This window comes from Euprymna scolopes, chromosome 24, assembly GCF_053919585.1.
Source record: "Euprymna scolopes isolate OS-2025 chromosome 24, ASM5391958v1, whole genome shotgun sequence".
In the NCBI taxonomy this organism is placed as follows: domain Eukaryota; kingdom Metazoa; phylum Mollusca; class Cephalopoda; order Sepiida; family Sepiolidae; genus Euprymna; species Euprymna scolopes.
In genome coordinates this window covers 24,486-39,887 of record NC_136505.1, presented here as the reverse complement: position 1 = coordinate 39,887, position 15,402 = coordinate 24,486, and the positions used below count along the sequence as shown (strand labels likewise).

Below are 15,402 nucleotides of genomic sequence, written 5' to 3'. Positions count from 1 at the left end.
ACATCGTATGAAATTTTCAAGTTTTGATGGGCCATGCAAGACCCGGACGAAAGCCTATACCCTTACCATGCACGTCTACGGACTCTAGCCTTCACGTACGATTTTGAAGATAAAGACAGAGAGATCCTAGCCCAAATTTTGCAGGGGTGCACATCCTCTGAAGTCAGAACGAAGGAGCTAAGGGACAACTCTATGCTAAGCAAGTCCTGGACGAAGTTAGGGCCATCGAACTGGCTTATACGCATGCCGCAAACATGGAGCGTAATGAACTACATGCTTTTTACAGCAACAGGAACCGCACGTGTCTCACGCGTGGAAATAATGAAAATTTCAACATCAACAGCAGTAAAGACAGTTGTGAATACGTGTGGCAAAACAGTTACCATGACACCTCGAAGAATCGACCGCGTGGTGGACAAAAAAAGATGGCGGACAGCAAACATGTCACTATTGTGGATACTCGTCTACGCACCCGACTTGTCCAGCTCGATGAAAAGAATGCAACAATTGCCACAAGAAAAATCACTTTGCGAGAGCATGCAAAGCAAAGCCGGTAAAAATAATTCGTTTCACCAATGCTCCCCCGGTATCCCTTTCTACATCTAGTGATGAGTCTGTGTACTCGGTGAAATTTACACTGTCAATTAAGACACAAAAAGTTACTGCCCTTGTCAATAGTTTCCCTGTAATGTTTGTGGTAGACACGGATGCTAGTGTCAATATAATTGCTGGACACATATATGAAGGTTTAAAAAGACAAACCACATATAAACAAAACAATGAGCCGGATATTTGCGTACAGATCTAAACATGCCATACCCATCCGAGGATTTATTAATGCGAGCATAGAATTTCGTGATAAATTCTGTAGGGCTAAGATATTTGTGGTCGACAGCGACAATCCTTTAGTTGGACTGCAGAACCTCTTGAGTGGTTATTCTGCTGAAGCACTGGGAATGATAACGTTTAACTTCACGTTCCATGTGATGGTCCCAATTCATGACGAGTTCCCCACACTGATGGAAAGATGGGAAAAATTTCCGGAGTTATCATTAATCTCCACATTGACTCATCAGTCCCCCATAACTCAGCGACATCGCAGGGTACCTTTCCATGTGAGAAAAGACGTGGAGACGGAACTCAAACATCTCAGAGAAATGGATGTGATTGAAGAACTCACTGGACCTACCCCCTGGGTTAGCCCAGTTGTGATAGTTCCCAAGAAAAATGGTAGCGTATGAATTTACATCGACATGAGAAAGGCAAATGAAGCCATTCAACGGATAAAACATCCAATGCCAACCGTAGACGACTTAATAGCAGACTTAAATGGGTGTACAGTTTTCAGCAAACTAGACCTCTCCAATGATTATCATTAACTAGAACTGGAAGAGTCCAGCACATATATAGCGACATTTGCCACACATGGAGGTTTATTTTGTTACAAGCATTTAAGTTTTGGCGTGAATGCAGCCTCTGAACTATTTCAAAAAGCTATATCAGATCTCCTCAGAGACATCCCAGGAGTGAAAAACCTATCAGATGACATAATAATTTATGCACGTGACCAGCCATCACATTACATCAGCATGAGGAACACCCTAAAACGTCTACAAGAAGTAAGAGCCAAGCTGAACAAAGAAAAATGCCTTTTTTCTGTTCGGACACATTTTCAGTGAGAATGGAATGTCCCCTGACCCAGAGAAAATCTCTGCTATTACAAAATGCAAATCTCCAATGAACATTAGTGAAATCAGATCATTCTTGGGCATGACACAGTATGTGGCTCGATTTATTCCAGATTATGCCACTATTAGTGAACCACTGAGATGGCTCACAAAAAAAGATACAAACTGGAGATGGACAGAGGAAGAAGAAGCAGCTGCGAACAAGTTAAAGGAAGCTTTGACTGGAGCTGAGGTGATGGCGTATTTCGACCCGAAGAAAGACACCGACATCCTGGTAGATGCAAGCCCAGTTGGGTTGGGTGCAGTTCTGATACAAGATGGGAAGGTGCTATGCTATGCCAGTCGTGCCCTTACAGATGTAGAACAGTAATACTCTCAAACTGAGAGAGAGATGTTAGCCGTCGTATATGCAGCTGAACATTTTCATCTCTATTTATATTGAGTGAGATTCAAAATCAACACCGACCATCGTCCTCTTCTTGGGATTGTGAAAAGTCTTAAACCAGCAACAACAAGGATTGAATGCTGGCGCATTCATCTCATGCCCTACCAGTACAACCTGGTATACCGTCCTGGGAAAGATGACCAAAACCCTGCGGACTATCTGAGTCGTCACCCACAACAAATACCATCTAAAGACAATGTAGCAGAAGCCTACATAAGGTATGTAGCTCAGAATACAATATCAAAATCTTTAACTCTTGAAGAAGTCAAACAAGCCATAAAACAGGACCCCCAGTTACAAAAGGTCAAGGTTGTTGTTAAAGATGGACAATGGAATGACCTCCAGCTGTCAAGTTTTTCCTCATTCAAGCCTGAAATTTCAATACACAACAGTCTTGTCCTTTGAGGACACCAGCTTGTAATTCCCTCAAAATTAAGGAAGAGATCAGTCGATATAGCCCATCAATCTCACCAGGGCATGGTCAAAACCAAGCAACTAATAAGGGAAAAGGTGTGGTTCCAAGGAATCGATAGGCTGGTGAAAGAAGCAATACACGGATGCATTCCCTGCCACGCCTCAAACCCAAGGCACATAAGCCGCGAACCCATACACTCCTCACTACTACCAGTTGCACCATGGACTGAAATCTCAGTCGATTTTGCAGGTCCGTTCCCATCAGGTGACTGTGTTAGTCATAATCGACGATTACAGCCGATTCCCTGAAGTGAAGGTAATACCCTCAATATCTGCATGTACAGTTATTCCCTGTCTAAACATAATCTTTGCTAGACAAGGATATCCGACCGTTCTAAAATCCGATAACAGTCCGCCAATTCAAGGGCAAGACTTTAGAGACTTAGCGGCACAAGCAGGTTTCAAACATAGATGCATTACACCTCTATAGCCTGGGGCAAATGGTGAAGTAGAGCATTTTATGCGCACCCTAAAAAATACGTTCTTGCGGCCACAGTGGAAGGTCACAACTGGAAGACCCAGTTACCACATTTCCTAAGGCAATATAGAGCCACCCCCATACTACCACAAAAATATCTCCATTTGAAGCTTGTACAGGTCGAAAAATGAACATCGGCATACCAAATGGTATCGAAAGCCCAGTAACAGGGCCGATGCATAAAAAAATAAAAGAAAATGACTCCAAAGGAAAGGAGAAGATGAAGGGGTACACTGATAGAAAGACAAAAACAACAGCTTTCAGCCTGGGTGATAAGGTCTGGATCAGACAGAAGAGGTAAAACAAACTGTCACCACCATACAATCCTAAACCATATACCGTTACAAAAATGAAGGGAAGTATGATAACGGTTCAGAGAGGAAATCACCAAGTGACTAGAAACTCTTCTTTGTTAAAACGCATAACACTTAGGGATGAAAACCCCAACTCCGATTCTGACTCTGAAGGTGAGTACAATCCACACACCCCAGAAGACCTGGAAACGCCCAAAACACAAATAGCTGACCAGTTATCGAGACGAAATCCACCTTGGAAAAGACTGCTCCCAGCCAGACTCAAAGACTTCATAATGTAAGTTAAAAAAATAAATAAATAAAATAAAATAAAATAAATAGTAAAAAGTACAATAAGACAGGTCGTCCCACCAAGATGGGGAGGGACGTGATGTTCACTAGTAAAGGAACATAACCCTAAGAGTTATCTACCTTTAGGCATGCGCGCTGTCTAATAAAAGTAAGCTCGGATGGCAGTTCTCTGGCGAACGAGCCATTGTTAACACCTATGTCTGCATTGTCTTCCTTTCATGCTGTTTGATTCCCACCAGACAGGAGTCCCCGACATTATAAGGTTAAGCACTTCGAAAATTTACTGGCACTTGCACAGATCAGTCATCAGAATTCTCTTCAGACCTTCTACTCATCCTGCAGCTAGTTTTAAAGGATCTGTTCGCTATGAAGCACAGAAATTGAATGAAAACCTTCACAAATTTGAAACCATCTTAATGCCATTTAATTGTAAAAATGAAGGAACAGGGGGCATTGTATTTTCTGTCCAAAAGCCTATAATACTTTCAGTTCATTTCTGTCTGGAACTATTTAAATGTTAATTAGTAAATTAAAATTATAAGATACTGGATTAAAGATTGAACTTACTTATTTACTAAACTAAAAGCTAAGCAAAACAGATCTCTGTCAATGCAATAATGCTTTGTTTAATTATTTTTAGGGGAAAAATATTTTGTAGGAAATTGAAAAACTATACTTTTTTTATTTTTGAAGATTATAAAAAAGTAAATTAATTTTATTTTTATCTAAAAATATTTATATAGGCATTTATATTTGATGTTAAATTAAAATTTTGAAATTATTGTTGACGTATGTTTACCAATGTTTTTACTTAAAAGTTTTAAAAGTTTTTCCTTCATTTTTTTATTTTTAAGATTAAACAAAATTTATGCTAATCTTTTGCAGAATATTGTTTTAAAATTTACCTGAAATTGTTATTATTAAAATCATATAACATATTTGCTATTTTTTAATGACAATATCGAAGATACGATGCTTAATTCGATGATAATATTGTTAGTTTGATAAATTAATTTTTCTCTGAGTTATATAGATCTTATTAACACAAATTTTAGTTGCTTTTTCATAATATATAAGAAATATTTGAAAATAAAATTAATTGTTAACATCTATGATGCTTTATTTCCATAAAAAGCAAAATCAAATTCATACGCTTTTTATAAATTTAGTCAAAGGAATTTTTAGTACTTAAAATATAAATTCAGTCAAGGTATTTTTATTTACACAATGTAGAAAAAATCATAACTTACTTAACTAGCATGTGTGCGTGCTTCAAAAACAACAACAAAAAAGAAAGGCTAAAATGCCAACACTTACTTGGTTTTCTGGTTGACGGCCACATGAGCGACACAGACTGTCACTATATTTATATAAATGAGACTGGTGAATATAAACGAACGTGAAGTGAACAGTGAAATGAATTGGAAGAAGGCTTATGCTATGTATGTAGTCGTGTGCAATTCAACTTGAAAGATTATCGAGTTTTGGAGTTAGAAGTTTTGATAGCAGTGTGTCGAATTTACCAGAGAAATTGTTAGTTAAGCCATAAACTATTTCGGCTTTGATAAACGGTGATTTAAAAAAGTTGACAGATTCGACATTCACTTAATACCACAGTTTGATGGATCTACTGCTGGATCATCTGTCGTTGAATGGGTTGAAAAGGCTGAGCATATCTATAAACTGTTCAAAATAAAAGAACCAGCAACACTTCTACAGTTGAGATTAACTGAAGGGGCCTGTATAGTATGCTAATAACTCTGGGATCAACCAGGCATTGATGAAATTAAGCAGAGCCTGTATATAGCATTTGGTACGGATTCTTTTGTTGCATGTTAACAGTTCACTAGCTGTCAACTTCACCCCCAAGAAAACGATTGACGTGTACTTAGCCGGTTTACGGAAGTTATTTGTACCATTTGGTGGGATTATCTGTAATGAAAAATAAAGACCTTTTAAGATATTAGAAAGGTTTTATTCAACATAAAATTCAGCAGGTACAACAACATGGTCGGTAACGAACGACTAAGCTGGGAAAAGGCGACAATTTCGTTCTATTTGTAAACATCTGGTGCGCATGCGCACTAGTGCTCTAAACTCACAACACTCTCTGTCTGGGCAAAAAAGAGACAATACCATTACCCTAGAACAATGGAGACAAGCTAAATAGTATATTAGAGACTATGTTATCCCTTAATCAGATAAAGGCTAAATATCGCCCTTGGACTATATACATATATATGGAAGGGAAGGGATGTCATAATATAGGCTAAGAGACTATTAGTCGCCTAGAGTTATGCCCCTTGGCCCGTGACGTATGAATCTCGTCCGCCATTGTTTCTCAGTGCAAGTTTACTACTAGACAATAAAGAACCCATTTTACACCACCTTCGAGTCTGTTTATAAATGCTTCCATTTGTTTACACGTGGCTTCTTCTGTCTCGACGATTCCGACTGCTTTCTCGATCGTGAGATCGCTTCCTTCTCTTATTAGGGACTTTTGTGGGGACTGTAAATAAATACCGAATATGAATAGGTCCAACACAATGGTCTCTTCCACCGTCCGACCGTATTCACACTGTTTGGCTGTCTGACGCAGCCGACTTAGAAATGCGTGTGCCGATTCATCCGCGTTTTGTTTACATTTTAGTAGGTTGTGTCTAGCTACACGAAAGTTCGATCGCGGATTCGCATATTCCTTAAAAAATTGGATATATTTATCCAATGTCCTTTCTTCTCCCTGTCGAAAGGGAAAAGTGTCACTTATTTCCTGGCCCTCGATACCAGACCATATTAGCAAGTAATTTAACTTTGTGTCTGAATCTACGTCTTTCATTGGGCCGTCGAAATATAAATGAACTTGCCTGATAAATCGGTCCATTGATTTGGCCAAATTTGAAGTGTTCCAATCGATTGTTGGAGGTGGTAGTTGCGAATATGTATTCATCGTCGATTGCGAGAAAAATACCGACACCACGTGTGTTTTGTATTAATTTTTTTTTTAGATCCCGAAAATGTTCGTTTTTTTTTGTTTTTTTTTTGTGTAATATTGTTACTATTCCTTTGATTCTTTAGAGGATCCCACTTCAGACACCATGTCGTGATAATACATACTTTGGAAGCATTTATAAACAGACTCGAAGGTGGTGTAAAATGGGTTCTTTATTGTCTAGTAGTAAACTTGCACTGAGAAACAATGGCGGACGAGATTCATACGTCACGGGCCAAGGGGCATAACTCTAGGCGACTAATAGTCTCTTAGCCTATATTATGACACTCTCCACCACATTTTATTTATATTTCGGGTTGCAGGTGATCTTCCTTCCCCTTTTTGTTGCTTCTGGAAGAAATTTGAAAACGCTCTTCTTCGAGTCAGACTGTTGCTGCTGCTCTTCTATTTCTAAACACTTTGTTTTGTCGACTGGAGAGAAAGATTCTCCATTTGGTGAGGTATTATTCTTTGGGGTCTCCTGTTGATCAATCAACTCTGGTTCGCGGATGTTTGATGGAGTAGTAGAGTCTGGTGATGTACCATGATCAGGGGAGACAGGAGATTCCAAGTTTGTAGAGGAGGGGTCAGTGACAGGAGTGGGGGCTAGGTCTTCTGTTGAGACTGTTGACTGACGGCCGTAAGGGAAACGAATTCTGGCAAAATTAGGAGTTGCAGATATTATATCTACTGGTTCCACTAGGGGATCTGACTTGTGTTGGCGGACAAACTTCCTAAGCAGGGCCGGTCCTCCTTGCAGCCACTCGGGTAAGGTATATCCGGTGCCCGACCTTCTGGAAAAGTTAAACATTCTCTCGTGTGGGGTTGAGTTAGTTGCTGTACAAAGTAGCGATCGAATAGAGTGCAAAGCTATGTCGAATACTTCATGCCAGTGACGTTCGTCCAATTGCCTGGTTTTGAGTGCAAGTTTGATCGTTTTCCAAATTGTGCCATTTACTCTCTCGCATTATCCATTGCCGATTGGATGGTATGGAGTTGAGTGGGTAATCACAACTCCATGTTGCCAGAGAAACTCTTTTAGTTCACATGAAATAAACTGACTTCCTCGATTACTATGGATGGAATCTGGGCAGCCAAAAAAGGTAAATAAATTCTGGAGACAATTTATAACAGTTTTTGTTGATATGTCCTGACATGGATAGACAAAAGGATAGCGTGAATATTCATCTACAATCACGAGTAGGTATTTAAGATTAATCGTAGATGGTTTCGGTCCCATGAAATCTATTGAAAGACATTCAAAGGGGGATCGGGAATGGATTAATCGACCTGATGGAGGTTTGAAGAACCTTGGTTTTAGTTCAGCACATATTTGACATTCAGCGCAGGTGCGCTTAGCATCTTCCATGGAGAATGGTAGATTCTTCTGCCTCACAAAGTGATAGAGTCTCGCTACTCCAGGATGACAAAGTGCTGCGTGCAGGTCCTTTAGTGATAATGAGTGCGAAGCAGAGCATGATCGAGAAAGGGTATCTGCAGAGTTATTAAGAGAACCTGGTCTATATACTATCTCATAAGAATAGTTTGAAAGTTCAAGTCTCCACCGAAGCAGCTTATTGTTTTTAATACGATTTGGTGTCTGCGTGTTGAACATAAATGATGCAGCCTGTTGGTCAGTAATAATGGTAAAGTGTCGACCGAGTAAGAGGTCACGCCATTTACGCACAGATTCTACAATGGCTGCCGATTCACGTTCCACTGCTGAATGTCGACGCTCTGACTGCGTTAGGGTTCTGGAAAAATATGCTACTGGACGTCCATTCTGGGAACGGCAGGCTGCTAATGCTGTCACAGATGCATCAGTTTCTATCGTAAAAGGAACTTCATCCTCAATGGCTGCAACCGAAGCCTTGCAAATTTCATCTTTCATGGCTTGAAATTGATTTTTGAGTTTCTCAGTGATAGGAAAGGACGTAATGTTTAATAAAGGTGAAATCCGATCTGAGAAATTTTCTATCCATGGTGAATAGTATGAGAAGAGACCTAGAGCCCGCCTGAGTGACTTACTGCAGTTCGGAATCAGTAATTCTTTTAGTGGTGTAAGTCTGTCTGATTCTTTATTAGTTTTTCCTCCGATGACAATGTCATCAATGTAGGCAAATGTACCTTGGAGTTCATGTTCTTGAATCAGATTATGCATAATACGTTGAAACACAGCTACTGAGTTTGTTAGCCCAAAAGGTAACCTAGAAAACTCGTATAGTCCTCCGTCAGCTTCAAATGTTGTGTAAATTCTCTCGTCTCTACGTATAGGGCATTGATAATATGCAGACTTCAGGTCCAACTTATTGAAAATTTTGTACTGTGATAGTTGGCGTATGATATCCGAAATTTTGGGAAGCGGAAAAGCATCCAAAAGTGTAAAATAGTTGCAGAATAGTCAACGACCATGCGACGCTTATGTCTTTCATTTCTAGTTATTAGTACTTGGGCTCTCCATGGGGAATTCGATTTGATTATGATACCTTCTTTTAATAATGTTTGTATCTCATTCCGGATAAATTTGCAGTCCGATGCTGAGTAGTTTCTGCTTTTTGTTGCGATGGGTTTACAATTCTTTGCTAAATTAGGAAAAAGAGACGGTGGCTCGATTTTCATCTGAGTGACGTTACAAATCTGTAAAGATGGTATCTTTCCGTTATAACGGAATTCCACCCGGTTATGCAATTGCATGAACTCTTGTCCTAGTATAATTGGAGCACACAAGTTGGGAAGGATAGATAGACGCATATTAGTGTAAATTTGTCCATTAACAGCGATGGATGCAACACAGTCTCCTAAGGTTTTGCTCGTGAGATTCGAGGAAGCCATGCTTACCGTATCATTAGAAGGTAATATACTAAGGCCGAGTGATGTCACGATGTTCATTCGTATAAAGTTATGAGTGCTTCCACTGTCTACCATAGCTTTCAAACAGGTACTATTAATTGTTGCATTTACTACAGAATATTGTGTGCATGGAGTGCATTGGGATGACGCAGTGAGGGCAATATATGCAGAACTAGTCCTGGTATTATAAGTTGTTTGTTTTATTTTAGATCGGCAGACTTTAGAGAAGTGGCCCCTCTTTCCACATTTAAGGCAGTCAGCATTCCGAGCTGGGCAAATATTTCGAGAATGATTTTCTCGTCCACAGAATTGGCATCTGGCGAAGTGAGTCGCCTGATTATTTCTGGAAACAGCAGCACATTCATTAGTTAGTTCCAAACTAGAGTTATTTTCAGATTCATCTGCATGAATAGATGCCTTTGCTACAATTGATGTGTCATAAGCTGCTACATTATGTTGGGCCATTTCTAGACTTCGTGCAGTTGCTACGGCATGATCTAGGTTAATTTCAAAACTTTCAAGTAATCTCTGCCTAATAGTTGAGGAAGTGAGACCTGTGATAAATGGGTCACGTATCGCTAGCTCCGCATCTTGAGAGGCAGTAACATCTTCAAATTTACAATCCTTAGGAAGATTTTTTTAGTTTTAGGAGAAACTGATCAATAGATTCACATTGATTTTGTTTCCTAGTGGCGAGAAGGTGACGAGCAAACACAGAATTTACCGGTTTTACATAGGTTGCTTGAAGGATGCTAATAGCCCTCTCGAATGTTGAACAGTGAGATAGAAGAGAATAGACTTTCGGTTAGATGAAATTAATCAGAATACTTATTCGGAGGATTTTGAGGATGAGCGACTGTGAGAGAGTCGATGCAGTTGATGAGGGTACGATACCAATGATTCCATTCATCAGCGGTTGTATCTGACGATCCTTCGAATTTACCAGGTCTCAGTATAGCATCCATTGTTGCTGTTAATTTTTAATTTTATGTTGAATAAATTGTAATGAAAAATAAAGACCTTTTAAGATATTAGAAAGGTTTTATTCAACATAAAATTCAGCAGGTACAACAACATGGTCGGTAATGAACGACTAAGCTGGGAAAAGGCGCCAATTTCGTTCTATTTGTAAACATCTGGTGTGCATGCGCACTAGCGCTCTAAACTCACAACATTATCAACAAAATATTAACCTGTGTCTTTTTAGTACGCTTATCTGATGATGTCAGTATACTGTTGTAAGCATCATCACAAATTGACCAATTAGCAATGGATGAGTTGTTGGCCCGAACTCGAAACATCCTTAATGAACTGGAACCAATTGTAGCAGCAGCCAGCACTCACTGTGCAGCACCTGAACCTTGCTAGCGATAAATGCGAGAGCCCAGTGTGCTATAAATGTGGGGGGATAATCATTTTGCTAAGGAGTGCTGAAGTCAGAGTGGTATGATGAGTGTTTATCCATGAACACATGGAACAATACAATGTTAGTGCTACGATGAGGTGAGTCACATATCTTGCAACTGTTCAGAAAACAAAGTTGGGGCCAAGGTATTGTTGGCACTCTTGCCTCTTGCCAAACAATAAACACAGAAATGCCTGTTGTTGGCAAAAAATAGTTATGTGCAGTGTTTGACGATCAATGGCTTATCTCAAGTATCTTATGGTTTAAGAACTGTCACGGTATGTACTGAGAAAGGTGACACAGATGAAGTTGACATTCTACTGATGATAGAAAAACCCCTTGGCTGTGATCTGTTAATTGGAATTGACACAATATGAGCACTGGGAAGCGTCATAATCACAGCAGCTGGATGAGTAATGCTTGGTAGAAGGAAAGAAATCTATGCAGCTATTTCTATTGATGAAAAGAACCTCTATACTACGTTTGAAAACAAAGAAAGAGCCTGAACTGTAAGGTGGAAGTTGACAATGAGCGAGGTGCCAGATCAGCTGGGCTATACTATTCCCGAGTATGCAGTCTCGCCCAAGAATCATGCTGCATATAGAAAAGTGTTTAATGTGTGGATTAATAACGGTTGGTTAATACCATACTTACAGGAATGTATAGAACCACTGAAATCAAATAAAACTGGACTCTTGTCAGCATTCGATTGACATTATAAATTTGGATCCGTTTAGTAAGATTTCCTAAACTTGACACCCGCCATCTTAACTCCAGGTCTTTTATTACATCATTTTGGTATGTAGCCTCATTAATATGCAAATGGATGCATATCAAACTACACCCCCTCATGATATTAAAAGATCACCACATAAACTTAAAACCCTCATAGTCTCTCTACTTGCCACTCAAATATCTGCTACTCTCTATATTAGTCACTCAAATTACTGTTAGTTTCTACACTGGCTACTCAAATCACTGCAAGCATCTACACTAGCCACACAAATCCATGCTATTCTCTACACTAGCCACTCAAATCATTGCTAGTTTCTACACTAGCTACTCAAATTACTGCAAGCCTCTATACTAGCCGCACAAATCCCTGCTACTCTTTACACTAGCCATTCAAATCCCTGCTACTCTCTACACTAGCCACTCAAACCACTGCTAGTTTCTAAACTAGCTACTCAAATCACTGCAAGCCACTACACTAGCCACACAAATCCCTGCTTGTCTCTACATTAGCCAAACAAATCCCTGTTACTCTTTACACTAGCCACTCAAATCCCTGCTACTCTCTACACTAGCCACTCAAATCACTGCTAGTTCTACACTAGTTACTCAAATCGCTGCAAGCCTCTACACTAGCTGCACAAATCCCTGCTATTTTTTACACTAGCCACTCAAATCCCTGCTATTCTTTACACTAGCCACTCAAATCCCTGCTACTCTCTACACTAGCCACTCAAATCACTGCTAGTTTCAACATTTGCTAGACACAGCTAGCCCATCCTGCAGGGCAAGACACAGCTTGCCCATGCTACATGGCTAAGCACACAGCTAGCCCTCAGAAAAAAACACACAACCGCATTTTAAATTCTTTATTTAAAAGCGACAACTTTTCTAGGAAATCCAACCAAACTGAATCTTAACTACTTCGTTTAAAAGCGACAAAGTTTTTTCTACTCAACAAATACAACCGAATTTCTTTTTAAATTCTTCACTTGAAAACGATGACATTTTGCATACAATACGACTGAATCGCATATTAAGATCTTTTAAAAGCGACAACTTTTTTTTTTTTTAGAATGTAGTTATATAATATGATTGATGAGACGAATGAAAACATTTTCAAAATCACCACCGTCTTCTTTATTAAATAAGGTAAAAATAGACAAGAATCAAAAGAAATAACTTGGTAAAATTAATGAGAATCCCTGTAAATACCACTGTCTTCTGTATTACGCAAAGTAAAAATAGACTAAAATCCAGAAGAATAACTAGATTAAACTTATCAAAATATATTTAAAATAACCACTGTCTTCTATATAAAACAAGGTAAAACTAGATTAAAATCAAAGGAAATAGCTAGAGTTAACTAATGAAAATATCTTGAAAATCACCACCGTCTGCTATAGCTAAATCTGACCCCCAAGATCGCCATGGGCATGAAATATGTGCCTACATTAAAGATGGCTTCCCGTGCGACAGGGATATCTCTAGAGAAGATCCTAATTTACCCTATATGTGCTTCCGGGTTGCACTTGCTTACACCACTGCATTTATATTTGCCCTCTATCGGCCCCATAACAGTGGAGTTACTATCTTTAAGAGTATATCTGAGAAAATAGACCAGATCCTGTTTGCACATACCTCAGTTAACATCCACATCTGTGGTGACTTCAACGTCCATAACGTGGAATGGCTGACCCATTCAAATAAGACAGACGATGAGGGGAGGTTTTGTCATTATTTTGCCATTGCTTATGACCTCACTCAGATTGTTCGCGAACCCACCCGTGTGCCCGATACTACTGGTCAATATGCAAGCCTCCTAGATCTTTTTCTCTCAACTTCTCCTGAGCTATGGTCATGTTCCGTTCATTCTCCTCTAGGATCTTCCGACCACTTCATCGTATCAGTTAAGATAAAAATGAAATGTAATAAGTCCCCAGACGTACCCCTCCACCGTACTGTATACTGATACTCTATGGCTGACTGGAATAGCTTCCGTACATTCATATCTGATTTACCTCTGCATTCCATGTTTAAAAAAGGATGTGTCCTCTATAGTATCAGATCTGACCGAATGGTTAATTGTAGGCATAAACCGATTCATACCATCTAAAATATTCCAACAAAAACCTTACAGCCAGCCAAGATTCTCCCCAGAATGTGCTGCTGCTATCGCGCACAGAAATCACTTTTTCCATAACTACCAACGTAATAGATGCACTGAGACTAAAGCTGCTTTCAGGAACGCCAGCATCCACTGTAAAAGAGTAATAAAAGATGACGGTTAAAAAAAAATTCGATGACTTCCACCAGGAATGCCAATTAAAACAAAAAAAAGGCCTTACTCACTTCAGTTGCATCAACCTTCGTCCATCTAAAGTAGAGGGCCAATACATCCCCAGATACAATGGTAGCATTCAAACGACATTGTAAATTCTGACCTGTTCAGATTGCTAGACTCTGCTAATCTCTCAAAAACACTGCTAGACTTTGCTAGCCTCTCAAATACAAACAAGTCAATCAAATCATAATTCTCCATTTTATTACGACGATTAGAAAAAACGTCTGACTCGACTCACACTTAAATCTTGTCATGTCTCAATGCTTTCAATTTTCAACGAAACTTAAAATTTCCCAGTTTCGACTCGAATCAGTCCAATCTTTTCATTTTTTGATCATATAAAATTTCCAAGTTCAATGCAAATCGTTAAAAATGTCTCTTTCTTAACGCTTCCAAATTTCAAAATCCCACTTTCATTTCGGTTGCATGGACTTTATATTTAAAGCCGGAATAGCTTCTAACCTTGAATGTTTGAGTTACAGAAAAAGAAAAATGATTTTCAGATCGCCAAGTAAACCATGTTGAAGCACACATAAAAAAAATCTGTCCTCTTCCCTTTTCAATGTTGTTGCAAACAAACCTTCTTCAATTGACACTAGATTGCAAAGTACACTGTACGACTATTGAGCCAACAAAAAAGAAATCCTCTCCAGTTTAAGAAATGTTGGCTTTTTACATTGTATACCCAGCCACGTTTCAATATGCATAAGATACATTTTTGTCTTGTGTCGGTCAGTTTCTGAGTTTAGATTTTATCGCTTTCTTTTTCTTAAGCAAATGACACCCACGTTAATCAAGCACACTACAATTTTCCCTACAGTATTAAAAATAGACTAGAATGAAGAAAAATATTTTGATGAAACTAATGAAAATATCTTTAGAATAACCACTACCTTCTTTACTACACAAGATAAAAACAGATTAGAATCAAGGGAAAAACTTGATAAAACCAATAAAATATCATCACTGTCTTCTCTATTAAACAAGGTAAAAATAAACTAGAATAATGCAAAATAACATGATAGAATTGATAAAAAATATCTTTAAAATCATCATTGTCTTCTCTATTAAACCTGTAAAAATAAACAAGAATATTGGGAAATAACTTGATGAAACAAATAAACACATTAATTGTCTGTATTTTTTAGATGAGGTGTTTTCATTTATTGAGATTGTCGGACTGACTTCCTCATCTTGGTTGTTATAGTCACAACGTTTCGATACAAAACACCTGATGAACGGCAGAGGGCAAAACGGCCGAAACGTTGTGACTATAACAACCAAGATGAGAAAGTCAGTCCGACAATCTCAATAAACAAATAAACACATCTTTAAAATCACCACTGTTTTCTCTATTAAACAAGGTAGAAATAGACTAGAATCAAGGGAAAC

At 38.8% G+C, this 15,402-nt stretch overlaps 2 protein-coding genes across 3 annotated transcripts in view; both read left to right on the top strand.

The window, feature by feature from the left end:
* Window positions 1-15,402, top strand: part of LOC145246552 (uncharacterized) — a 118,822-nt gene that overhangs the window by 89,966 nt on the left and 13,454 nt on the right. The window lies entirely within an intron of this gene.
* LOC145246441 (uncharacterized) lies at window positions 780-1,241 on the top strand. The gene has a single exon (XM_080108062.1). The coding sequence runs from the start codon at window positions 780-782 to the stop codon at window positions 1,239-1,241; it is 462 nt and encodes a 153-aa protein (XP_079964188.1).

Coding starts and splice junctions, on each gene's coding strand:
- LOC145246441 (XM_080108062.1), top strand. CDS start 780: ATGAGCCGGATATTTGCGTACAGATCTAAACATGCCATACCCATCCGA.